General features: G+C 46.5%; 4 protein-coding genes across 4 annotated transcripts; all 4 read right to left on the reverse strand.

Moving 5' to 3' along the window:
* Positions 1-8,554: 8,554 nt before the first annotated feature.
* Positions 8,555-10,121, reverse strand: SERLADRAFT_471332 (uncharacterized protein; the record flags this gene model as incomplete). Its single annotated transcript, XM_007320041.1, has 6 exons — positions 8,555-9,008; positions 9,062-9,251; positions 9,304-9,416; positions 9,474-9,673; positions 9,725-9,903; positions 9,981-10,121. 6 exons carry the CDS (start codon positions 10,050-10,052, stop codon positions 8,971-8,973), a joined length of 792 nt encoding a protein of 263 aa, XP_007320103.1.
* Positions 10,122-14,300: 4,179 nt separating this feature from the next.
* SERLADRAFT_350343 (uncharacterized protein) lies at positions 14,301-21,365 on the reverse strand (the record flags this gene model as incomplete). Its single annotated transcript, XM_007320042.1, has 23 exons — positions 14,301-14,462; positions 14,572-14,862; positions 14,917-15,074; positions 15,120-15,144; positions 15,209-15,320; positions 15,376-15,405; positions 15,459-15,635; positions 15,686-15,950; positions 16,005-16,048; positions 16,104-16,334; positions 16,383-17,438; positions 17,492-17,549; positions 17,711-18,013; positions 18,072-18,357; positions 18,420-18,861; positions 18,924-19,099; positions 19,163-19,252; positions 19,307-19,517; positions 19,575-19,657; positions 19,706-20,179; positions 20,309-20,378; positions 20,438-20,608; positions 20,665-21,365. The coding sequence occupies 23 exons, from the start codon at positions 21,363-21,365 to the stop codon at positions 14,301-14,303; spliced, it is 5,616 nt and encodes a 1,871-aa protein (XP_007320104.1).
* A 415-nt stretch (positions 21,366-21,780) lies between these two features.
* Positions 21,781-23,655, reverse strand: SERLADRAFT_471341 (uncharacterized protein; the record flags this gene model as incomplete). Its single annotated transcript, XM_007320043.1, has 8 exons — positions 21,781-22,149; positions 22,206-22,265; positions 22,334-22,663; positions 22,720-22,840; positions 22,894-23,030; positions 23,085-23,168; positions 23,215-23,376; positions 23,455-23,655. 8 exons carry the CDS (start codon positions 23,598-23,600, stop codon positions 22,017-22,019), a joined length of 1,173 nt encoding a protein of 390 aa, XP_007320105.1.
* Positions 23,656-25,134: 1,479 nt separating this feature from the next.
* On the reverse strand, positions 25,135-26,757 carry SERLADRAFT_471345 (uncharacterized protein; the record flags this gene model as incomplete). The annotated part of the gene is made up of 9 exons (XM_007320044.1): positions 25,135-25,172; positions 25,222-25,305; positions 25,361-25,484; positions 25,555-25,767; positions 25,824-25,937; positions 26,001-26,102; positions 26,151-26,283; positions 26,341-26,492; positions 26,578-26,757. The coding sequence occupies 7 exons, from the start codon at positions 26,629-26,631 to the stop codon at positions 25,404-25,406; spliced, it is 849 nt and encodes a 282-aa protein (XP_007320106.1).
* Between the last annotated feature and the right edge of the window lie 93 nt (positions 26,758-26,850).

Here is a 26,850-nt window from a genome sequence, read left to right on the forward strand (position 1 = left end):
GTCTCTTCCCCCACATTCTCTGGTTATCGCTACTGGGTCACCTTCATTGACGATCACAGTCAATTCCGTGTTGTTGTGCCTCTCAAGGCCAAGTCAGATGTCTTTGATGCTTTCAAGAGATTCAAGGCTTATGCTGAGACTCAATTGGAGCGTAAAATCAAGGCTCTGCGCGATGACAAAGGGGGAGAGTACATGTCCAAGGAATTTGAGCAATTCACAGATGACCATGGGATTGTCAGACAGCATACCACCAGGAATCGTCCTCAGCAGAATGGTGTGGCAGAGCGAGCAAACAGACTTCTGACTGAGCATATCACTGCCATGTTATCAGAGTCTGCATTGCCTAACAGCTTCTGGGGTGAATGTCTGTCCGCTTTGGTGCATGTCTGGAACAGGTGTCCCACTGATGCAGTGGCCCATGCCACTCCATTTGAGTTGTGGTATGGACGCAAGCCTGACATGTCTCACCTTCGCGTTTGGGGCTGCACTGCCTATGTGCATGTGCAAAAGGACAAAAGAGGCGTCTTTGGCTCTCATATGGAGAAATGTGTGTTCATTGGTTACCCTGAGGGATACAAGGGATGGAAATTCTACAATCCTACCACCAAGCACACTGTTATCTCTGAGAGAGCTGATTTTGATGAGCGCTACTTCCCTGGCTTGAAGAGGTCTTCTGACAATGTCCCGCCTCCACCTCCCACTCCACCTTCGCTATCCATGCCATTGGGCCTGATTGAGGATGTCCCTGCACCAGGTCCAGGGGGAGATATGGGCCCACCAGCTGCGCTTCAGCAGCCTCAACCATTGCCTGACAATGGGCCTCATTTGGACCTTGATGCAAAACCACCTGTGAATCAACCTCCTGAGCTTCCAAATCACCCTCCTCATCGCTCACCTTCTCCTGACTTGCCTATTGCACTGAGACGCCCTGTAAGGGCTAGGAGACCACCTAGACCATGGTGGCTTCAACACAGACAACCTACTCCTGCCATTGAGAGTGATGACAGTGATTCTGAGGCAGTTGATGATGAAGTGGCACACTTTGGAGACTCTGCTGAGCCTAGGTCATTTGCAGATGCAATGAAGCGTCCTGATGCAGATAAATGGAGAGAGGCAGCCATGGAAGAGCTTCAAGCTCATGAGCGCAATGGTACTTGGTCACTAGTGGAACTACCTCCTGGAGTCAAGGCTATTGGTGGCAAGTGGGTCTTCAAGATCAAGCGCAACTCGGATGGCACTGTTGAGCGCTACAAGGCCAGATATGTGGCCAAAGGTTATAACCAGTGCCCTGGCTTTGATTTCCTCGAAATATTTGCACCTACTGTCCGCATATCATCCATCAGAGTTGTCCTTGCCATTGCAGCCATCCACAACCTCCATTTGCGCTCCATTGACATTTCCCATGCATTCCTGAATGGAGTCATGGATGTCAAGGTCTACATGCATCAGCCAGAGGGATTCCATCAGGGTCCTCGCAATCTTGTTTGCCAGTTGGACAAGGCCATCTATGGGACAAAGCAGGGAGGCAGAATGTGGAACCAGAAGATGCACACTGTGCTTGAAAAACTCGGATTCAAGCGTACTTATTCAGACTCTGCCATCTATGTCTTTAACAGAGCTGATGTGCGCATTATCCTGCCTGTCTTTGTTGATGACATGACACTGGCATCCACTTCTACTTCTGCACTTGACCAAGCTGTCAAGGACCTCTCCCTGCACTTTAAGCTTCGTGATCTTGGCCCTACTTCTTACCTACTTGGCATTTCCATCACTAGAGACCTAAGTAATCGCACCATCTCCCTCTCCCAACATCAGTACACTCTGGACATTCTGGAGCGCTTTGGCATGAAGGACTGCAAGCCTGTGTCCACTCCCATGGATCCTGGTTTGCGCCTCACCAAGGACATGTCTCCCAAAACATCCAGTGATGCTGCTTTGATGAAGGACATTCCCTACCTTGCTGCTGTTGGTGCTCTGATGTATCTGACCACTACCACTTGTCCTGACATTGCCTACACTGTTGGAGTCCTTGCCAGATATAACTCTAATCCTGGTCTTACTCACTGGAGCGCTGTCAAGCACTTGTTCCGCTACTTGCAAGGCACCCTTGATCATTCCCTTGTCCTTGGTCCTGATCCCAATTCCACTGAACTCTTCACCACTTTCTCTGATGCTGATCATGGTGGTGACAAGGACTCTGGTCGTTCTACTGGTGCCTATATTGTCAAGATGGGATCTGGTGCTGTCTCCTGGAGCTCCAAGCTTCAGAACATTGTTGCTCTGTCCACCACTGAAGCAGAATACATTGCTGCTGTTGAGGCTGGCAAAGAGATTTGCTGGATGCGAAATTTGTTGAAGGAAATGGGCTATCCTATCACCTCTCCTTCCACCCTTCATATTGACAACCAATCTGCCATCTCTGTATCCAAGAACCCTGAGCACCATGGTCGGATGAAACACCTTGATCTGTGATGGCATTGGTTGAGAGATGTTGTTGACTCTGGGCAGATTGCTCCTACCTTTGTTCCCACTGCTGAAATGCCTGCAGACTTGTTGACCAAGGCTCTTGCCAAGCCTAAAGTGGAAGTGTTCAGGAAGATGATGGGACTTATTAGATCAGGGGGGAGCTGATGCTTGGGAGGTGCAGCATCAGGGGGGAGTGTTAGTTTTGGTGATTCTGCACCTTTGTGCTACCTATATATTTTCATTCCTTTCTCTATCTATTCTTCTATCATTCACTATTGATTGTGTTCTCTATTGTTTCGCCTTTGTGGCTGCTTTGTTTACCTTTGTTTACAAAACTTCGGACAGTATTGCAGAGTCCAATGCTTCCTATTCTCTAGTTACTCACATTGGACTCTAAGTACTGTATACCTGTCATACTCTCTAATATTCTCTAGTTACTCACATTGGACTCTAGTTCCAGTCCCTGATTGCTCTCAGCAAGTGGCTAGACACTTCCTTCAAGCTTTGTTCTTAATAGGTTTTTGTTCCACATATCCTGTATGTAGAGCTGTTGTGCAATAGCTAGTGATACATTGCACTCTAACGACTCCACTGCGTGTTCATTTTCAAGACCCTCTTGGATAGAGAGAGCCAGGAACCAGGTAACAAAGTCATCTGTCCTTATGTTTCCTTGTTTGAAGGTACGGATTTGCTGACGCACCCAGTGGCGCTCAGCTTGTGGTTTGAAATATTTTTCAATTTCAGTTTTTAATTCATCCCAGGTAGGCCAGTGACTGGTGGTATAGCATCCCTGGAGTCTAACTTGGGTGTATTGACCCGCCACAGGTCCTTTTAGTTGAGGTAGCACTGCTGTCAAAATTTCAAAATCATTGGCGGACACATCCCAGTTTGCCTTGATCCACCATTAAGTGAAATTTGCTCAGTCTCCTTCAAAGGTGCCAGGATCAGCAACAATTTCCACTTTCTTATTGAACTTTTGTTTAATAAAACTAAGTGAAACTCAGCCGCTGCCCGAGAGGCTATAGAAACAACTGAGGTATTCCTATACTAAACCCCCTACTACTTATAGTCGGAGGTGCTACTCGCTACAGTATAATGACTCCTAGGAGTACAATTGTGCTCCTAGGAGAACAATGGTTACTCCATGAAGTGGTGGCTATGCTCCATGGAGAACAATGGCTGCTTTGGCAGAGACCGGGTTTATCCGGTTTTGTCACTCCCACTCGAGTGCAACCGTAGTCCCATAGCTTTAGAGAATTTCCAGTGTTTTTCATGAGTGAGGGCTTTAGTGAGAATGTCTGCAACCATATCTCCTGTAGGAATGTATCTGATTACTGCCTCTCCCTTTGATACTAAGTCATCTCGGATAAAATGAAAGTTCTGTTGAATGTGTTTTGTGCGAGCACGGAACTGTGGATCTCGTGTAAGAATGATAGCTGCTTGATTGTCACAGTGCAATGTTGTAGGTCCATTTTGAGCATGTCCAATTTCTTCAAAAAATGTCCGAAGCCATGCAAGGTGTTGTCCAGCATTGCTCAATCCAATGTACTCTGACTCCGTGGAGGATAAAGCTACCATGCTTTGTCTTTTGCTTGTCCAGGAGATTTCTCCTCGGATGGTGATAAAGACAAACCCTGATGTTGATCAAAACTTGTCTGGGTCTCCAGACCAATCTGCATCTGAATATCCATAGAAATCCATGTCCATGGAGACATCTGTGCCATCATATTGTAGTTCCATGTCCCTGGTTGCTTTCAGATATCGGAGGACACATTTTGCAGCTTCCCAGTGATGGCTCCTTGGAGCTGAGCTATGCCTGCTTAGTATTCCAACAACGTAGGCAATGTCTGGGCGGGTTCCAAGCATGGCATACATGAGGGAGCCTACAATTGAGAGGTATGACACTTGACACCCTTCAATATGCATCTTGTGTTGCACAATATCTTCCCCTGGAGCATTTGCAAGGAGTTTTGATCCATGGGCCATTGGTGTCCATACTGGTTTGCAGTTCTTCATTCCAGTACGCTCCAGGACTGTGTCAATGTATTGGCGTTGCAATAGGGATATTGTTTTGTTTGAACGATCACGTTGGATTTCTATTCCGAGGATGTATTTTGCTTCTCCAAGGTCCCGCATTTTGAATATGGATTCAAGTTTGGCTTTTGTGATATCCATGAATTTTCAGGATGAAGCTCCTAGGAGGAGGTCATCTACATAGACAACAACAAAGCATATTTGTTTGTTGTCCCGGAATACATAGAGACATTTTTCTGCATTTAGTCTTGTGGAACTGAGCTCCTGGAGCTTGCAATCAAAAGTTTTGTTCCATGTACGACCAGCTTGTTTTAACCCGTAGATGGATTTCTTCAATCTCCAGCAGTATCCAGGTTGGATAGGAACACCCCCTGGAGGAAGCATGTACAGTTTTTCTTCAAGTTCTCCATTGAGATAAGCTGTGGATACGTCCATTTGATCAAGTTCTAGGTCGTACTTTGCTGCCAGGGCTAGAATAATTCGGATTGACTCTAAGTTTGCAACCGGAGCAAAAACCTCCTGGTAATCAATCCCCTCCCTTTGAGTAAAACCTTGTGCAACAATCCAGAGTTTGTATCTCTCAATGTTTCCGTTTTAATCAAACTTGATCCGGAACACAGGTTTTGATGTGATGGGTTTTACTCCCTTCGGAAGTGGAACAGTGTCATATACTGCATTAGTATTGAGACTTAGGAGTTCCTCCTCCAAGGCAGACTTCCATAATTCTCCATCCGGACGTGATAAGGCTTCCTTTAGTGTCCTTGGAAGGTCTGTGTTAGATGGACCGGTACTTGCTATTCCAGCAAAGAATGTCTCCTCTGTATCAGATGTTTCTTCATGAACCTCAGGAGTGTTAGGTTTCTCCATGGAGTTGTCATGCTGCTCTTTTCAAGACTGTTCCTCATCTAGAGTCCTTTGATAATCTCAGTTTTTGTCTGTAGGACGGGTCTGGCGACTGCTTCTGCGTACTCCTAGGACTTCAGCAGGCATGACTGCTCTTTTAGGAGCTTGTGCAGGTACTCCAGGGAGTAGACGCATTTGTGTATTTGTTGCCCCACTCACTCCTGAAGGTGTTGAATCACTCCTTGGAGGCGTTGGATGACTCTTCGGAGGTGTTGTATGCCTTCCAGAAGCTGATCCAATGGACAGGCTGTCTAGCTGTATTCGGACTTTTTCCACATCAGCTGGCTGTATGTTGAGGGGCTGTCCTCCCACTGACTGTAACTCTACTTTGGCTTTCCATTCTGAAGATGGCCAGTGTTCAGGTCTTGGTTGTAGAGACTGTTGTGGAGGGTGTCTTAGCTGATCAGGTGCTCCCACTGCTCTCGGAACATCTTCATGCTGATATGGTTCCATTGCTTGTGGAACATCTCCTTGGAGATGTGGTTCCATTTGCAATTCATTTGGATCTCGGATCTGAGGGTCAGGATCATCCTCCTCCAATGTTTTTTGGTCTGGATAGTGAGCATTCTCTGAAATGAGTTCCTCCCACTGATCTGTGCTAGTGTCTGTGTTCCAGGGAGCAGTGTCATCCTTTTGTACCTTTCCGGATTCATTGAATATGACATGCCGACTGGAAAACACAGTCCGTTTTTCAGTGTCTAGGAGTTTGTAGGCTTGCTTTCCATGTGTGTAGCCAATTATTATGGCTTTGCGCCCCTTGGAGTAAAACTTCCCTTGCCTTTTGTCTTTCGGAATCAAGGCATATGCTTGGCATCCGAAAGGGCAAAACAAAGTTGGATCAACTCTCCTTTTAAACAGTATTTCATATGGGGTCTTTCCATGGAGTCCTGATGCTGGGCTGCGTGCTGTGATATATGCAGCTGTTTGCATGGCATCTACCCAAAATGACTTTGGGAGCTTGGAATCATGGAGCATAGTGGTTGCTAATGTAGCCAATGTCTGATTCATGTGTTCTGCAATGCCATTTTGTTCCGGAGTATCTGCAGCTGTAGTTTCTTGGATGACACCATCTCCTCGGAGTTGATTTTTGAATGCATTGCCAGTATATTCTCCTCCCCCATCGCTCCGGAGGAATTCTGTGTATAGTGGAGTGAAGTTTTCTTCTCCCAAATGAGTCCGGAAGAATTTTTGGACATCTTCTTTCTATTGCTTGTATTGTGCCAGTGCTTCACTTTTATGTTTTAGGAAATATATCCATGGAAATTTGGAGAAATCATCTACAATGATAATCCAGTACTGAAAACCCTCCCTGGAAGTTGGTTTGATTGGTCCTCCAACATCTGTGTGCACAATTTGTATGGGGCGCTTGGCTCGGTTTCCTCCAGTGGACTTGAAAGGTAATTTCTTCATCTTTCCTAAAGCACAAGGTTCACAAAACTCCGGGGTTCCGGTAAGGGTGTCTATGTCCTGGAGCTGTCTTTTTGTAACCATTCGTTGCAAGCGGTCCATTCCAATGTGTCCCATGCTCCTGTGCAATAAATTTACATCTACTGCTGCAAAAGCTGACTCCGGGTTGATTTCGGGTTTTGCTTGGATATGATAAAGTCCTCGCTTGTGTAACGCAGTGAGGATAAGTTCCTCCTTTTTCCGAACTTCACAAGCATTTGACCCTGCTGGAAAAAGTGTTGATAACCCCGTTTTGGACAATTTGTGGACAGAGACGAGTGCTAACGTGAAGTTTGGCACAAGTAAGACATTTGACAGTGCAATATTGTAGTCTTTTTTGCCAACAGTTGCTTGTAGGATTACTGTTCCAATGCCAATGGCATTTACAGAGGAATCATCCCCAAAACTGATTGTCCTCAGAGGATGCAGAACATGGTATGTTCCTGGCTCAAACCAGGAGCAGTGAGGGACCATGTGGGATGTTGCTCCGGAGTCAATAATAATTGTTGTTTTGGTCTTATCGGGTTCCAACACAAGGTAAGCTTGAATGCGTTTAGCAAGGGGCTTGGAAATATGTACATGTTCCAATGCAATGTGACTCTGTTCCTCCTCGGAGTCAGATCCAGATGATTGCTCCACCGTATTTGCCTTTTCCTTCTTCCTTTGACCTTTTCCGGCTGACTGAAGTGTTCGACACTCCGAGGTGTTGTGTGTTTTGGCTTTGTGGAAGTCACACCACTTCTTCTTGGATTTGAGTGCTGTTTTGGAACCTCCAGGGGCCTTCCCTGACTGTCGTGCAACTCCTGCAGTGATCCGGATCTCAACTGCATCAAAGGTAAGTTCATTTTCTTCAATTGTGTTGATTACCGATGACTGAAATATTTGCCATTCAGGAGTGCATGGGAGAGATTGGAGAAGAGCGAAGGCCATGAGTTTGGTATCAACTCCTAGTTTCATTCCGGAGAGGTGCGAATCAATTGTCCGGATTTTTGCAATGTGGTCCTGGATAGGTGATGTCCCATCCCAGGACAATTTGGTGAGTTGCTGGAATGAATAGAAGGCCGAGGCAATGTTGGACGTCTGATAGAGTGAGACAAGTTTATCAAATAACTCCTTGGAGCTGGTGAGGTCTCCAGTCCTCATTAGGAGGGCATCAGAGATGTGGTCCTGGATGATTCCATGTGCCTTCTCATCCTTAAGTATCCAGGTGATCTCAGGATCCTCTGAGGAGGTAGGTTTTCCTGGTGAGGGCTTAAGCTCCTCTCCAGTAACAACCCGGAGAACTTTTTCCCGACGTAGCTTTGAGATGATCCAGAGTTTCCATATTTGAAAATTGTTGGGTCCAGTGAGAACTGGACATGCGGATGTATCGTGTGCTGTGGTCATGGTTCCGAGGTTGCCGTTTCAAATAAGAATTATTTCCTATGTAGCTTTTGCGCACCAGGGCTCATAACCTAATAAAACTAAGTGAAACTCAGCTGCTGCCCGAGAGGCTATAGAAACGACTGAGGTATTCCTATACTAAACCCCCTACTACTTATAGTCGGAGGTGCTACTCGCTACAGTATAATGACTCCTAGGAGTACAATTGTGCTCCTAGGAGAACAATGGTTACTCCATGGAGAACAATGGCTGCTTTGGCAGAGACCGGGTTTATCCGGTTTTGTCAGAGCTTAATATTGACTTTTGATAAACCAATGCCTGCAGTGTGTACATTGACAATACAACAACCAGCGGGTCCAATGAGAGTAAGCCCTCAGCTTACATCTACCCACTGCTAGAGACAAGTTTGTCGCAAAAATCAGTTTTACCATATATCGGCTTTTCGCAGCCTTTTGCACCTTTTCATGCAATTTTGTACTCTGACGCAACCAAAATATGGATCCATCAGGCCTGAAAACGTGCAAAAGGCTGCGACATGGTCATATATGCTAAAACCGATTTTTGCGACATTTGGCTGTAAAAGCCACTTAGAAGCTGCATGATTCTCGTGATTTACGACCACAGATCACATTGAACGTACTTGACTGAAGTTGCTGTAGTACATATATTCATACATTGATAGATAGAATAGTGAGAATGTCGCAGAAGTGATCGTAGCAATACATAATAGTAAGCGGTCTATCCCACCATGCTGCGCTTCCTGCCCCGCAACCGTACTGTCCGTTAATATAGTCAGAATGATATCGCGCTTGACGGTAACTTCACTTACCATCGTCCAACCTTTTTCCGATAGCCGTCCATTGCTTTCCCATTTTGACTCTGTAGGCCTCAAGTACAGAGGAAAACAACGGCTCTGAATCTGGATGCGTCGATGAAAAGGCGCGTTCGAGGACATAGAGGTCAACCGCTTTGTCTTCTACTAGTGTCGACATATATGCCAGACCAAAATCAATGAGTACCTACGGGAATTAGTTTCACAGAAAGGGCTAAAGATAACAGCAAGAAGCTCACTAGGTCTTTGCTACCCTGTCGTAGCATCATGTTTGACGTGGTAAGGTCGCCGTGAATGACGTCTGCAAGATGCATTTTTGCGATCTCGTTCCCGACTTTGGTCATCAGTAAATCTAGAATCCTGTATGAAAGATATGTCTAATTATATCAAGCGCAAAAGAGAAAAATACCCCGAGATACATAAAAACCAGTCAATAGGTCTTCCTCTTCGTCCTCTTCGTCTGCACTTTCAGCAATATCTTCTGAAACATCATCGTCTTCGGCTCCTCCAGGAAAGAGATGTCGCAAACTTTTCCCCTCGATCCATTCTATTGCGAGGACACCACTAGCAGCATCTACCATACGAATACCAGGTACATTGACGCCGGAACTATAGTTGCGATCAAATATAACTCTAGCTCGCATAATAAAGTGGACAGACCGTAAACATTTGATCAAAGCTCGCGCTTCGCCAGCTATGCGTGATCGCGTGAGCGAAGTATCCAGAGAGGGATGGCGGTATTGCTTTTGAAACCGGTATTTGAGAAGAACGGGTACAGGCCCTCCATCGTCGTCGGTGCCTGATACTGAAGCCTGATGCAAATAAGCCTTGTAAACTTTCTGAATACATCAAAAGGCGCGATGGGATATCTAGTGTCAATGAAAGTTTGTGGTGTAGACATTATAACTAGACTTGCAGCTTCGGCACCTTGAGAGACAAGTGTTGAGTTTTCTAGCAGTGTACGTGATGTCGATGGCTTTAGGGACATGATGTGACTCAGGGTATCGTTATCAGAGTGCAAGTTCAAAGCATGGCTGATATTCTGCCAGGGTGCAGGATCGAACCCGCGACCCAGGGCAGGGTTCCCACGGGCGGGACCGAGATGAGTGCGAACCTTGTTTTTTTCGTGGTCATCGTTGGCTCCGTGCTCCGTGTACTCTACCCAAAAGTCGCTGCAACGCTCTCAAGGGGTTTTATATCCCCACCACGACCTCTTACGATCTCGCAAATCGCATAAACATGTATGTTTCGCAGTATAATGGTCATTTGGCCATGTTGAACAGGACCATCGTCTTTCATAGAATCCAATATGGCTCCGTTCTCAAAACCAGAAGCCGTCCTCAAGCAAGCAGAAGGTCTGGTCTCAGTTGGCCAAACACATGCCGCGCTGCAATCGTTGTCAGAAATGTTTTCTTCAAAACGCTTCCGCACAACTTCTCTCCAGTCTTTGGAGCCCATCATGATACGTTTCGTGGAGCTCTGTGTCGATATGCGTAAAGGAAGGACTGCAAAGGAAGGCCTGATGCAGTACAAAAATATCGCTCAGAACACGAGTGTTGGATCCATCGAGGTTGTCATCAGCAAATTTGTCCAGCTCGCAGATGCCAAAGTACAGGAAGCACAGGAGAAGGCAGATAAAGCAGTAGCATTAACCGACGTAGATGATTTGGAAGCTAGTGAGACGCCTGAGAGTATTATCCTTGGTGCTGTCAGCGGAGATCAGAGCAAGGATCGTACTGATAGGGCTCTCGTCACTCCTTGGCTGAAATTCCTTTGGGAAAGTTATCGTACATCCCTAGAGACTCTCAAAAATAATGCGCGTCTAGAAGCTATTTATCAGGTGAGTATTCGTTGTTCAGCTATCTGCAGCAAATTGCGGTATATTGACTGTGTTATAGCAAATCGCACAGCAAGCATTCAGATTTTGTTTGAAGCATCAGCGCAAAGTAGAATTCCGTCGTCTCTGCGAAACGTTGCGTCTTCATCTCTCAAATGTCGCCAAATATTCACATCAGCCCCATTCCATTAATCTCGCCGATGCCGACACTCTCCAACATCATCTCGATACCCGTTTTGCACAGCTCAACACTTCCGTTGAGTTAGAACTGTGGCAAGAAGCCTTCCGCTCAGTCGAAGATGTTCACAACCTGCTTACAATGGCTAAGAAGGCTCCCCGTCCTGCGATGATGGCCAACTACTACGAGAAGCTTACTAAAATATTCTTGATGAGTGACAACGCCCTTTTCCATGCTGCGGCCTGGGGTCGATATTACTCTATCGTTACGAACATAGGCGGTAAGTCCGAGCAGGAGCTTAGCCGATTGGCCGGCCAGGTCCTCGTCAGCGCACTGGCCGTCCCCGTGGGACAATTTGAGGAATCGGCAGAGCATGGTAAAGGGAAGAGCGGCAGACTGGCAGCTCTTCTTGGGCTATCCAGGGCTCCCACACGAGCTGGCTTGTTGAAAGATGCTGTACGTCCAATTCTCACCTCCATATGCATATTACTCACGTGATTTTTGCTGTTAGCTTTCACGAGACGTTCTCCGACTTTCTCCTGCACCTGTCAAGGCGCTGTATAATCTACTTGAAGTTTCATTTGAGCCTCTTACTCTCTGCACTTCTGTCGCGCCTATTCTGAACAGTCTCTGTTCGTCAGCAGAGGATGCCCCTGACTCACCATACTCCGGATACCGCGTCTTACTAGAGCGCGCACTCTTGTCACGCCTTCTATCCCAACTCTCTCAAGTGTATAGCTCCATCCAAGTCGACAACCTTTTGGAACTCGTTGCACCTCTTCGTGAAGGCGGTGGCGGCTTCGATGCTGAGCAGATCGAGGCATACATCATGGGCTGCGCACGGCGCAATGAATTAAATATCCGTGTTGACCATGCCTTTGGCAGTATCACATTCATCGATGATGCATTTGTTCAGCCCGACGATCCCTCATCATCTTCAATGGCCAGCACTTCTACATTGAAGGAGAAGTCAATACAGCCTTCAAACTCCGAGATCGTCCGAACGCGGTTGAGTACGTTGGCGGTATGTCTCGAGAAATCGATAAATATCATCTTCCCCCCTCCGATTATCTCGATAGAGGAAGAGGAGGAAAAGCAACAGGCAGAGTATCGTGCACTTGTGACGGCTGCTCATGCCGAACGTGAAGCACAGCAGCTTCGTAGAGCTATAGTGGCTCGTCGCCGCGAGCTTATGTCTGAACTGGCGTTACGCAAGGAGAAGGAAGACGCGCTTCGTCGTGCTGCGACTTCCCGTGTTGAGAAGGACTTGGAGGCAAAGAAAGCTCAGGAGGATGCCAAACTAAAAGAGAAGGAGCGTGTACGCAAGGAAATTGAGAGTATCAAGACCGAGGAAGCTAAGAAACTTGCCGAAAGCCTAATCAAGAGAGGTAACTTGAAGGTTTCCATGGATGTATGTTGGCTATTTTTCATCACTTGTAGGCCTTCTTCTAACGATCGGCGATACATAACTAGGAAATGGAAAATCTTAGCACAGATAAACTCATGCGCCTGCAAGTGGAACAACTCGAGAAGGAAAAGAGCCATCTCAATGATCGCATCCGCGTCATCGGGAAGCGCATGGATCATCTTGTACGTGCATACCGGAAAGAGGAAAGGCCACTGCTTGCGCAAGATTATGTCGAACAACAGGAAACGGATCGCGCTAACTGGGAAGCGGCCCAGAAGTCGAAGATTGAAGGTTTCAAGCTTGCTCACCAGCAGGATATGGAGACTAAACACAGATTGGCAAGGATGATGTCTGATTACAGAGCGTACAAAGAAAAGATCATGTCGCAGAAAGCAGAAGAATTCGAGAAGAAACAGGCGATAGCTAAGCAGAAGATTGAGGAAGAGAAGGCGAAGAGGATACAAGAAGTCCTAGCGGCACGCGAAGAAGATGATCGGCACAGGGAAGAGGAGCAACGGATACTTCGTGAGCAGCAAGAAGAAGAAGCAAGGCTGGAAGCCGGTATGTGTGATGCTTATGCATGCTTACTCAATCATATAACTAACGCTTTGATAATCAAACCCATCAGAGAAACTCGCTGAAGAGCAGCGACTTCGCGACTTGGAAGAGGCTGAACGTGCTGCCAAGGAAGCTAAAGAGAGAGAAGCTAAAGAAGCTGCACTTGCGCTGCGTAAACAACGCGAAGAGGAGCGCGCCGCCGCCGCCGAGGCAGCACGTTTGCAACAACAGCGTGAGGAAGAAGCCACAAAACGTGCCGCTGAACGACGTGCAGCAGCACAACGTCAATCGGAAACTCCCGTAGAACGCCAACCAGATTCTGGCGCGTGGAGACGAAGTGCAGTACCAAGTGTAGGAAATGGACGTCCGCTCGCCGCCCCTGCTTCGACGCCACCTCGCGCTGAAAGTCCTGCTCCCGCAGCTGCTGCGTCTGCCAAGTATCGGCCTGGTGCTCTCGGTGGTGGTGGCTGGAGAGCCAGAGAAGAAGCCAGGAAAGCTGGTACTGTTCCTCCTAGACCCAGTTCGCCTGCCGTTAATTCACACAATGAAGAGTTGAAGAAAGATGACGATGGGTTTCAGACTGTGGCTGAGAAGAAGTCTTGGCGAGGGAGCAGATTACCTGGTCGCACTTGATTGCTCCTCACTTCATTTGTTTCGTGGTTTAGGAATGATATATGCATTGACGCTACTATATGTGTGATTGATATCTGATGAATACATATGCTATGTTGCATTCCTCTAATAAGGTCTATCCATAATAAATGCTGTACAACAACTCAAATGTCCTCTTCTTCTTTTGCCGCTTCAAGCATCATTTCTACAAATTGATTATTGAGATATGGTCAAAGTGCAGATAAAGGCTAACATACCGCCCCACATCGAATTTTGCATGGATGACAAAACCGTAGCAGGATCATCTGTGACAGAACTGGAGCTATCCCTCCTACCATGTGATATGAGTGATGGATGGACAAGATTGTATTATGCACGAACCAATAGCTGTGTCCGATATCCGCTGATAACATACTGATGTCACTCGTCCTTCGTGCACGTTGGAGGGATGAGCGAGGGGCCGAGTCAGCAAAGGATAGTTGCGGGGAAGGATGGAGCTCTAAAGGAGATGGTGTCGGGCTCCATGATTCATGCTGCGTTCGTCCATTTTCGCTCCGAGGCGAGGTGATATCTCGGGTGCTGGGTGGGGGAGTCGAAGGGAAAGCATCGACAACGATTGCAGGAATATCTAAAATAGCTAGTGTCAGCGGTTTTCTATTCCTGGGGTATAATTTTTACCTTGCTGTTCGTTGCGGATTCGCTTTGATTGTTCTCTGTGTGCCAGGAATCGCCGCCGCAATGAAATCATCCTTAGCAACGAGCGTACCCGATCAAGGTTGACCAAATCTGTGACAAGCTTATTGGTCTCAGTTCTAACTACTAAATCTTTCAACCTATGAACAAAAACTAAATATCTTGCAGCCCATCTGTGAATATGTGAGATGGAGGACCTACACTAAGGCTTCCCGATCCACGATAAGCTTATTGTGGGCGAGTAACAAAAGCATTTCGGTAAACGATATTCCTGTCCCTTGGTGATAAGACACACTCGCTTCATGATACAAACGACTGTAGGTGGTCCTCCTCTTTCTGACACCGGCATAGTCGATGGCGCTTAGCGCTTTATTGAGCTTTGAAAGGTCCATACCTGTCGCGTCCTTGCTGGACCAGACGTGCGTCTCTTTATCGCTTTTGCATTGAGCAACAATATTCTTCACACTATAGTCGATTGGATAGATACGGGTTTCGAACACACCACTGAGTTTCTTGGGTAAGACTTGTCAGCACAGCAGTCATATTTCCTTGGAATAAATACTGACAGCAAAGAAAGGAACGAAACGACTGCGTTCCAGACGCCCAGTTTTCGGGTTGGCAAATTCTGCCCAGATTTTTTTGAAGGAACGCATTTCTTCGCGAGTGATGGATTTTGCGCCACCACTTACTTGAAAGACGTAGGAGAAGTTCTCCACGACAACACCTGCACTAAGTCAGACTTGCACAGGTGGGTATAAAATATACGTACCGGTGAACATGTTGACGAATATATACTATATAAATAATTATCAGAGTCAAAAAAAAACAAGCATAAAGTGACTACATTTCACAACATACCATACTCAAAAGGTTCCACGCAATGAATAGCGAGAATGCCCAAGCTGTGCTGCCACAATCTGTTTGGTTTATTAAACTAGTCGTTCGTGTGCAGCGAGGATATTCGACAGCACTAGCCAATTACTACTGTGAGCAAGTAATCACGTAGTTGCAGGTTTTTTTCTTACTAGTCATGCATATACTGGTTCCAACCTTCGCTGTTCAACGATCAGCATACATATTTATTCCTTCTACCAGATATTTAACTGACCCTGTGCTCATAAACGCCAACATCACAAGCGCGGAGCCCATCGTTTGATAATTTTGCGTCCTTGTTTCAGCCGAGTACCACTTCGTCATGCCAAATACTTCCATGTACATGATAGCAAAGAATAAAAACAGTATGAGCCATAATGCAAGGAGGCTTAGTATAACTGGCAGATTGGCACTATGGGACGCTGTTAGTGTGAGGAGCATAGGGAGGCGAGGTTCACGTACACTGCAGTTTTGAATAACTTATTCAAACTGTTTGTTCTTTGTACGAGTTTGAAAGCAATACTAACAAGGAACAGTTTTTGAAGCTGTTGAATGACGAAACTGCTGGATCCGAAGCGCACGACCAGCGTCGTGACGAAGCTGCCTCCCGCAACAGCGATGTCAAAAATATTCCACCCATTCGCACGGAAGCTATTCCACCCAAGTCCATAAAATCGAACACTGATGTCGATGACATACATGAAAGTGATCAGTAGAGAGAAATTATCTACATGTGATGTCAGATGATTGAACGTTATATAAAGGGCATAATCATGCTTACTGCGAAGACTGTCAGCCACAGCTTGAGCAGTGAAGGTTTGGGTCCTGCATCATTAGTTTATCATCGGATTCGAAGATAGATGGAGTGCAAAAGACGAACATCAAAGCAAATATTTGAACGATAAGTAGAAAAGTCATCATACGCGACCACCATCCATGTTTATGGACAGCGCGGTCATAGCACCACGACCGAACCAAGGAAGTTGGTCGATCTTGGGGCCTCTTTGAAGGTCGCTGGCGTTTAATTAATTTTTGTAAATCAATCCATTCTCTCTGGGGCTGTGTAAGGAATGCTGTCCCCGTCTCTGAAGAGAAGTTTCCAATGATAATACTGTTCAAACATGAGATTTTGGAGAGACATGCTAGGAGAAAAGCATACCTGACAAAGAGCGTCAAAATCACTACCCCTCCCAGAAGATTATAAATAACAAAGAATATAGCGTTGACCTGTGAGACGTTGGTCTGTGGTTGTTGCCCCTTGCCAGTTATGCTCATAGCAACCGACATCACGTCAATCCAACCCTCGAGAGAAACGATTTCGAAGAGAATGAGAAGGGAAGCGCGGAAATTATCGAATGAGAACGTTGTTGATGGAGATGGATTCTGCCATGCACGTGGTACCAAAAAGCCGAATGAGTCTCCATAGATGGTGTTCACGTACTCATTCGTGCAGTCCGAAATACCCTGCACACTGGTATCATTACACTCGTTCATAAGTCCTGCGAAGATGTTTACACCCCATACACTGAAAGGAATGAGATACAATATCGCAAGCATAGCAGCGTCCAAGATACGGGTAACGCCTGAGAGGATTAATGATTGGAAGGTGTCCCGCATTTTCTCGATGAGCGTTATCAGGCGCAAAGCACGTAATGCCTTCAAGGCACGCGTAAAGCGGCTCAGTCCACCAACAAACATGAGAGTAAGTGAGACGTTGACCAAAATCCCAATCAAGATGAAAAAATCAAGGATGTTCCAGATACTGCGAACATAGGCGTTGGGAGTAAACGCAAAACCATCCGCTATAACCTTGATGAAGAACTCTATAACGAGCACCAGGCCAAAGACAGTTTCAGCAATGTTGAACCATGAACCTCGAATGACGCCGTTGGCAAGAAAATAGTCACGCCGGTATACAGGCGTCGCAATACCTTCCGTGACTATACCGCCAATTACTGCGAGCAAAATAACCAGCTGGAATATAGGATGAACGACGTTTGATAGAGGAGTACCAAAGATGCGTTCTCCATTGGCAGGTTTGACCATCTTCTGACAAAGATGGCGGATACGGTTTTTCTGGGAGAAGAGCCAAAAGGTTTTGTCGTAGGTAGGATGGTCACGAATAAAATCCGCTTTTTGAGCCCGTCTTTCGTACAACAAGTCGTTGATGTCTTGCGTTGAGGCATTCTCGGGGTTAACAGAAGCCAATATTTCGCTAAAGAGGAGCTAACATCAAATAATTATCTTAACAGTATAAAAGATACTTACAGATGACGCTCAGTTTCCTCATCAATGGGATCCTGGAGAGCCATTGAATCATGCCGAGCTCGACGTAGATTGGCCAGAGGTACGTTATTTGATCTCATGTCCCCAACAAATAGCTGCTGCAGCATAGTAAGTGACTTCGATGGAAGATGACGAGTTGCTGACCCCTGCTTGGCTTTTGAATTTCGCCGACTCTGGTGGTGGATCAGTAACAGATATCACCCGACATGTAAAATCCGGTACACACAGAGGAAGCTCTATTTACTTGACTTGGAATCTGATAATCTTGAACCAATGCCTTCTGCATAGGTAATACAAGATTCGACGGGAGATTCTCGACCTTCACCTTGACAGGATTAGCTTTGATCCATTGATAGGGATTGAGCTTGCGCATCCAAGTTGCATTGTCTATCGGCCGCTGTTGATCATTTTCCCAATAATCAGAGGCCTGTTTCCCTCTCTTGGCCTCCTCCGCCACGTTGAAATTTTCATTGATGACAGCAATAAACATCTGCAGTACGATGACTACATGCACAGTACTTCCATCAGCAGGAAATTTTTGGACGTGTCTGGAATGACTTACAGTTCGCGAAAAGAAGCCAACAAGATAGGAAGAAAGCAACAATTACAGCTTGGCCCAGAGATAGCTCCGCATCAGTGGCACCATACAATACAGTTGTCCAGTTCTCCGACGAAAATATTTGGTAGACGGCCAAGAACGAATTGAAGAGTTGACCAAAATTCATGGTGTTACTTCCATCCATGTCTCCGCGTAAAAGCTGAACGCCGACCAGAGCAGCTATGAAGTTCACCAGCATCAGAAATAGAGTCATGTTCGCCAGACCATACATGTTTCCGAAAACCGTAAGCTAAGGAATAAGTTCGTGAGCAGAAGCACGTCGTGAGGCCTGAGCTATAACACAATAGTTACCATGAGTGGTTTCATTCTCGGGAACTCCAGAATCACTCTGTAGAACCTAGCCAGCTGAAAAATTGTCAGCCACGGATAAACCGAAGAGTTATGTATGGCCGGAATCTGAATTATGGTAGAGCCAATGGCCAACAGTATGTCCAGCCAATTGTTCCCGTGTGCAAAGAATTTCCGCCAGGCTGGTAGCTCTGCCAAAACTCGTAGGATAATCTCGAAATCGAATGCAATGGTGATAGCAAGCTCCGACCAATCGAGGACGGTCTGATGCACATCGCTCATTGTGGCAGTTGCAGTGGCCTGTACAACAAGCGATGCAAGTGCAAGAAACACCCAGCACCATCTCGTATACTGATAAACAACTTTGAGACGGTTATTTTGTGAGATATGGCGGCCATCGACTATAGCCCAACCCTCGTCTTGCTCGTCAGTAATAGGACCTAAACTGTTAAGGAAGATGATAAGAACGATGAAGTGGTTTGACATTTGATTACAAGTACAACTTACGGCGCAGCTCCAAAAGCACTCTTCTTTGTATCTGACCTTATTGCTGAGAATGTGTTGGTAATGACAGCAACAAAAAGGTTTATAAGCCAGAAGTTCAGGACAAGAATGCAGATGATGAAGAAAAAGCAGGACACGAAGTATTCCGCATCAATCATGGCGTACATGATTGGAGACCACTGAAGATAGACATAGATCAGATGTCAGCTCTCAAGTGACGCCTTGAACTACTTCATACGCACGCCATTGGCAGAAGCAACAATTATTACTTGAAGTAATGCAAAGTACACCGTATCGAAACTCTCAACACCAGTATAAGGATTTTGCCCTTCCTATTATACCTGACATCAGTTTATGACAGCCAGAAAAGGGCTTCTGTGACAGACCTGACAGACCTGCCCAAGTGGACAGATGTAGCCTTTGATGGTATTTCCTGGATTACCATTCCGCTGGAGATAATACGTATTGTTCAAAGTCACTGGATCGACATGACCGCCGCAAAATTGATTTGAAATCTGGGTTGCACTCTCGCCAAGGGTAGGTTGTAAATAACAAGATCGCTGGAAAGAACCTTTGAAAGACTGCACACCGATGACACTGATAGGCAAGGTGAGTCAGACGAGTAACCCAAATAAAAGGAAGGACAAATCTTACGAGAACAATATCATGGCAAAGACGACGAAATAAGCAACATTGGTGAGCAAAGGTCGTGCAATTTTTAGCGATCGCATGATAGTCTGCATACGAGTGAAACTGAGGCCACTGACAAGAACCAGCGTACTTACCGTAGTACCAGATGTAATTGCAAGTAGCCTTGCCGTGCGCAACACACTCATAGCCCTGAAAGCCCCAATGTGATAGGTTCCTCTTTCGACATGCGTCATAGCCAAAATAAAGGATATCCAAAAACTGACAATAGCAACAAAGTCGATTCGAGTCCAGCTTTGTCGCAGATAGGGAACATTGCGATGGACTTTTTCGTGTGCATGAGAGATGTTGAGCCGAAAAGGTAGTGAAATCACATCTGTTTGATCTGACCGTAAAGCTTTGGAGAAGAAGGTAGGCTGAGATGGATTTCGAATGTGCTTCGGTGGATGTGAGATACTATTTGCCAATTTCTCGATGGGATTCCGAGAGCGATTCCCATCAGAATGGATTCGACGGGGCGTCGGTGTAGATGTCGATGTCGACGGTGTTGTAGCATTGTGAAGGTAAGGTGACGATGACGAGCTCGGTGCAAGAGCGAATGGGCGCGCAAGCTTCTGGTAAAAGCGATGGAAAGAAAGACCGCGAGCTAATGAAGCTTGTCGAGTCATTTGAGATTGTGTATCCAATGAAGTAGTGGAAGCAGTCGGCGCATTGGCGTAACCTGAAGGCGCAGAATCGACTATGGCTGAAACGCGAATCTCTGGATCGAATAGGAAACCAGAAACACATATACGAGCAAAAGCTTCTAGCCTACAGGGAGGTAACAGTCTTGAATACAGGTGTTTGCAGCCGTAGTATTAGACACTCACGTGAACAGGACGAACAGAACGAACAGAACATAGTCTTCCCATAGATGGAAATAACCCTTTATGGGCGTTGGTGCATTCTGGCTAGGAGATAAAAGCAAGGAATGCGAGGCTTGTATTGTTAATATGATAGCATTAATGATAATGAGAACAAGTATAAGAGGTTCCGTCCATCTTAAATGCCGAGTAAGAGATAAGAACAAAGGTAAGACAACAAACGTGTGACTTACGGGTGCAGTAAGAGGTAATACAATTTGAGTCGAATTTTGCTTGTTGGTCCAAAGAAACAGAGCGTACGGCCACGGATGGGTGAAGGTTCAGTGAGGTCCGGAGGGTTGCTCCCCTTCTGTCGCATCTCGTACTCCTCCTCCTCTTTATCCTTCCCAGGAAATTGACCATCGTCATCGTCATCGTCTGGTAGACGTATCGAGTCGTCCAAGCCAGTTCCGGCGAGATTCACCACACGTAGAGACGCGCGACGTATATTTTTCGACATGGACTTGAAAGCAGTTCCCGTCCTCTTCAGTGGCGACGGTGTATCGTACCGAATGGTAGTTCTCCGACGCGTGCGAGCAATGCCACCCGAGCGTTCCGAGTCTGCGGAAAGATTTTCGTTCCAGCTATCGTTTGTATGAATGCGGGATATATCCAAGGTCAAGCGAGCTCCATCGTCTTCTCGTTGGGGCTCGACGTCTTCTGAGTCTCCTGTTGAAATAAGGGAGGCAGATGATGGACCCGGCTGCGCAGTCGAATACGTACTGGTTCCACTTATTAAGTTGAACTTAGACCCGTAGCGGGTGTCGATAGTAGTGCTTCTGGGTGTGAAATCTTGTGCCAAGAACGAGTTCTCCGCTGGCGTCAAGAATGGGTCCCCGTCAAGGCCATAAGCGGTCCTTGGTGGTTCTGCTATCGTGTCTCCATGCTCTGCCATAGCACTCGATAAGCCTGCCTCCATTGTCACTGGTGTCTGCAAATGCAACGGGTCCTGCCCGTCTTCTACTCTTCCCCAGCTCGCTCTCCTACGCGCAAAGTTAGAACCACTGTCGGAAGGATGAAGAGTAGGAGAAGGAGGACGAGAGGTACTAGCCAGACCAGCGGGCGTCCCAGTCAAGTCCACAGCGGAAGACGAAGAGCTCCTTTGTGACCGAGTGTGAGAAAGATTGCGCTGGTCATCCATAGACTGTAGTGAAGATAATAAAGTATGTGCGAGAACCGCTGCAATGCAAGGATATGACTATGACAACGGCGGTTACAACCAGCCAGTGCTATCACTTTTCAGAGCGCTCTACTATCCGAAGGCTGAGATCAATAAACCGAGCATGATACGTGGGAATTCACTTTCGTTTACGGAAGGCATTCAAGAACGGGTTTACAGTATACTTAGCCCAGCGTCCGAACACGAGTACGAGGAGATAACAATGAATAGCAGCAGACGCTGGGCTTGACGCCATGATGGTGCTGAGCAAGACTCACGACGTCGAATCATCGCTTCGCGGTTTGTCACGAGAATCCAATACGTCTCTAATAGTACCGAACCAACAATAATAGTACAAGTACTTACAGCAATACACCTTTTCGCTATTTATGCCCATCTCTGCACGATCACACTGTTAACCAAACCGGCGGCTTGTATATTTTGACTGTCGTCCTCCAGAACACGGTTGGGGAACGTCGTCCCGATCGTATACGCGCGAGACATGTTCTCAGGTCGCGAACTAAAGGCAAGTAAAAATCAGCCATTGCAATGAAAATGGCGAGATCAAGCACGTACGCATTGATGAAATCACGGAGATTGCCCACTGTATGTGTCAGATTCATTCGGCACACCATTCTGTACAAAGATATGGTTATTTCATATCGATGCCGCTGCTGTTAGGGTGGGATATGACGGCGCCTTACCTGGTTCCATCCGCTAACCTGATCTGCACACTAGTCGTAGGCTGTGTCTGATCCACTTCAAATCTTGTCGTGATACTACCCCTCTCAGAGCTGGCACCTGCATTGCTGTTGCCACTGGGTGCAGCACCCCCGCTAGGAAACGAACCAGGCATAGCTTCGTCTCGAGTTCTCGAGGTAACCGCAGGTGCAGGTGAACCCAAGCGATGACCAGAGCCGGTAAATGCTTGGTGTTGACGTTTCGTAGGCGTGTAGACCTCTGTTAGGCGCTTATCGATATGAAGATTTACCAACTGGCCAATTGCAACATTGAGAAGGTGCGGGGGAGCACGACTAAATAACACATATTAGAACTTATTTGAAGCTTTTAAGTCAACAAAATTATTCACCCCGACTCGATCAACTCCAGAAGCTCTTCATTGGCAGGATCATCGTAACGCAGCAATTCTCCATCTTCAATGGTGAATCCATCTCTCCAGAAGGTAACATGTCGCGTCACAGTATCAACATCTAACACACGAATGAATATGTGGCAAATGACAACAAAGTTAAGAAGAAGATACCAGGAGGCGTTGCATCAGGGTCAGGAATATAAGAACTCTCTACTTCATCGCTTCCGAGTGTGTGACCTCCGCCGGTGAAAGCACTTGACCTAGCGGCGCCTTCTTGGTGTTGTTGTTGTTGTTGTTGTTGGCTAGCTCTATTTGACCAACAATTAGGATAACAGGTCAACATACGCCAGCTAAGGACTTACTCGGTCGCTCTGCGTATAATATCCCTAACTACGTTACCACCCGGAATATTATCTCTTCTGTTCGGATTCTCTACCGATAGGCCACTGAACATAATCAGACCAAGCAAATGTCACCAAAACAGATGCACACCTTCTTTCACCGCCAGCAAAAAAGGTTTGCCTTTTGTCTTCATCTTCGTCGTCGTCGTCATCATCATCGTCTGCGGCGCTTGGAGGCAGTCTTGCTACTCCACCGCCTGGGCGGCTCGCGGAGACATCAGAAAGAGTTGCTATACCTCTGCCCGAAGGACCACTGTAAACATCAATAGATGATCAGTACAAGATCATGATACGATGAAAGTAATCCATATACGACAGATCCATCTCTCACCGAGACGAAGAGGACGATGATCCCCAATCTCCAATGCGTCCCACTCTAGGTGCTGCAGCGGGACGCACCCAAGCGCTTGGCAGAGGCTCGCTGTTGCCTCCCCCAAGTGTTCTTCCCCCTGCGTCTGCTTGATCTTCTCCAGACATGATCTTTACTGTGGCGAAGTGTGATAAAGGTATCTAGAATGACAAGTACAATGGTAAGATATAAGTTCGCGTCTTTGGCCCTACGTATCCCTACCCCGTGGTAACTAATTACTTCTTTGGTCAATATCTTCTTTCGGAGTGCCAGTCATCGCGGTGAGTCTTGGTCCCAACACTTCTCGATGTGAGTTCCTACCCGATGGCCCTTGGCTAAATATCGTGTAAAGTTGCTGATACCTGTGTCACTTCCCATCGAATACGTTCTTCAGCCTAAAAATCTACCAGTAATCAAACTAAACGTGCGTAATAACGCTGAGCACTCTTTGAAGTTTAACTTTTTGAGCTGAACGTTTCCATATCAGAGTCATAGTCCCAGGGCTGAGCAGCGTTGGTGCTCTTCGAATATTTGACCAACCTTTGTGGAACATCAATACTCAGGCATCAGACGTTGCAAAGAAAGACGAACTTGTTGGTTATAAGTCAATCACAGGCAGACTAGCGCCGGCCCCCACCAGTATTACCACACCGTGCAAAGGCACGGTTGCTACCCATGGGCAGGAACCTCTTTTCCTATCAACTGCACACACAGATGATGAACTGTGGGACGCGTAGATGTGTAAAGGGCCTTGAATTGTCTTTCGGTGGCACATGACTCTAGTTCTGACCTCATCACGATCAACGTTTGGCCCCAATGATCCCCGCAAAATCACGTACGTGTCACACGGTTGGGCTGAAGAGAGCATCACCAACTCGTTGGGACTTATAATAGCTGCTCGTCAAGAAAGGTGTGGGTCTGTATTCTTGTTTTACAATTGTTCTGATGGTCAGACTGTGGGTTGATGTTATCTTCCCACATAGGTATGTCCTTGAGAACATTCCTGCGGTGGGGACCAAACACGCCTTGGCCTAGACTTGATTCATACCCGCCGGTCCTAATTTCTCTGAACTTACGGGCACCTGCGTGATAGAAATCACTTCACGAGCCTCGTTACTTTCCGGCACGGTGTGTATGCGAAGAACCATACACCCTGATCAATTTTAATCCAGATGACTACAAGTGTCATATCTACCGGCACATGAATTTGAACGGTTTCTCGTGAATGGACGATGGTAGTGCCGTAGGATAAATTCTACGGATCAAAGGCAACCCTGGTGCCGCAACATTTTGCATTTGTTCTCTCGCAGAGACGATGTTGTTCCCAACTATCCCCTGGCGTACTACACCCAAGTCAATGCCAAATTCGCGGACATTGTGACTATCATCTAGGCTCTGAGATCATAAACATCGACTGGCTTGACATTTGAGTCGATTTTGACGGCCTATGCGGTCGTTAGGTAGAACTAAATTTCGCAGCGGAGTAGTCAAGGTACGTCATACAATCTTCCCCACGGGCAAGCAGGTCATACAATAATAACCTAGCCATCCAAAGTTATCTTCGCTTCGGACGAATATTGGGATTCTCAGCTTGCGCAGTGCCCAGCACAATGACCTAATCAGTGCCGTTTCAAGACGGTTTCGTCAGGCTTTCGTGTCGATGATAAGAACGTGCGGAATTGTCACGCCATTTCTGAAACCTGTGATCGTCTGAGTAACCCCTAGTAGGGACTTTCCCAAGTGACGGACATGATATGTAATGGAAAATTTGGATAACAGTCTGCACTATTTTACGCCGGCACGATGTTCACAGGTGTCAGCGTGTTGGTTTACCTGCATTGTGCGAGCAATTTGATTATTACTTTTGCGGTTGATAGTTGACACCTACATACGTGTCAAATTAAGTCATCACACGTCGAAACCATGTGTATTCAATTCGTCTTTCGAGTCAACAGCCAACCGTGAACAGTTGATCGAACTTCCTCCGCTCCTGGATCCTCGGGGAACATCGGCTTGAATCAGAAGTGAATCAGAGGGGTCAAACAACCGCATCGACCCTGCAGATTGTAGGACGCAGCTTACCGGGAACTTCTCGGTTAATAGTTCATCACACTTCCATCCACGTTCACGTGCCTTCGCGAAGAATCCCAGGTCACGATGGGCTAGATGCGGGCGATGATGGGTATAGAAGACTAGGATTGAGGGTGCAGGATGCATCACAGGAGCGGCAGGATCCGTATCTTTACTGGTAAGAGGCGTCAAACAAAGTTCGCACGTCAATAGAAGTGCATCGTGCTAGACAGGCTGATAACTCAAATTTTTTCAAATTGTGAAAAGTAGAAAGGACGCACTTGTGAGTGATTGAAAACAAGGTCGGATAATATGATAAGGTCAAATTTCCTCCATGGCTCCGTGGCTGGTAAAGTCTGCAATAGGGTATCCACGGGATTACCCCAGATATAACCCTATTCAAGCGAGGGTGTTTATCGATTAGACTCGTTTAAAGAAGCAGTAAAGACAGCACTCACACGTCCTTCGATTCTACTTCTTTGAACTGAAGGGACGTTTTGAGCGATGTTGAAGTCAATGTTATCGAGGAGGGCTGCATCGGGATAATCGGTCAAAATCACCTACGCAGCATTAGTGTAGTCGTGAATTCTAGAGGACTATAGATGTACCTTCTGAGCTCCGTTTAGCGCGGAAATGATACCAGGGAGGCCACCACCTGCCCCTAGTTCAAGGACAAAACGATCACGAACAAAGTCAGGATTTGCGTCAATATATGAAGCAAAGGAGCGCGCAGCATTCCATCTGAATAACCGGGCTTCAGGAAAATAATCGAGGCAATGTGGAACAAGCTGAGCTTACAAATAATGCCCCCACAATGGATGGGAACCTACAAGTTTGATTCTGATGTCAAGTAGGCCAGAATCGGATTCCAGTGAAAGCTTGTTCTGAGGTGTCCGAGTGCGAGTGTATGTGGAGAAGGTGGGTTTTGGAGTGGGAGGACGAGCTGGTTCCTTCAAGAGAAAGATCAACAGATAAACTTCATCATAGCGATACCGGTGACGGTCCTCATCTGTGAGTGGTAAAAACATGACTGACAGTGAAAATGGAATCCAGCGATAGAATCGAGTCTTCGTCTTCGTCTGATGTCATGATAAGCTTGGAAATGAAAGACGATGGAATGAGTCTAAACTGCAACACGGCCTACGTAGCATGACGCCCGTCAAAAAATTCCTGAGCAAGGCTTATTATGGTACTTACATGTATGTGTATGCCAGTGCCAGTGGACGGTTCAAAATTTCCAGTTCAATATGCTCAACGAAAACCCTGGAGAGGGTTAGGGTTTACAGGGACCCTACTAGCTCGATTTGC

Source organism: Serpula lacrymans (genome assembly GCF_000218685.1).
Source record: "Serpula lacrymans var. lacrymans S7.9 unplaced genomic scaffold SERLAscaffold_9, whole genome shotgun sequence".
Lineage (NCBI taxonomy): Eukaryota > Fungi > Basidiomycota > Agaricomycetes > Boletales > Serpulaceae > Serpula > Serpula lacrymans.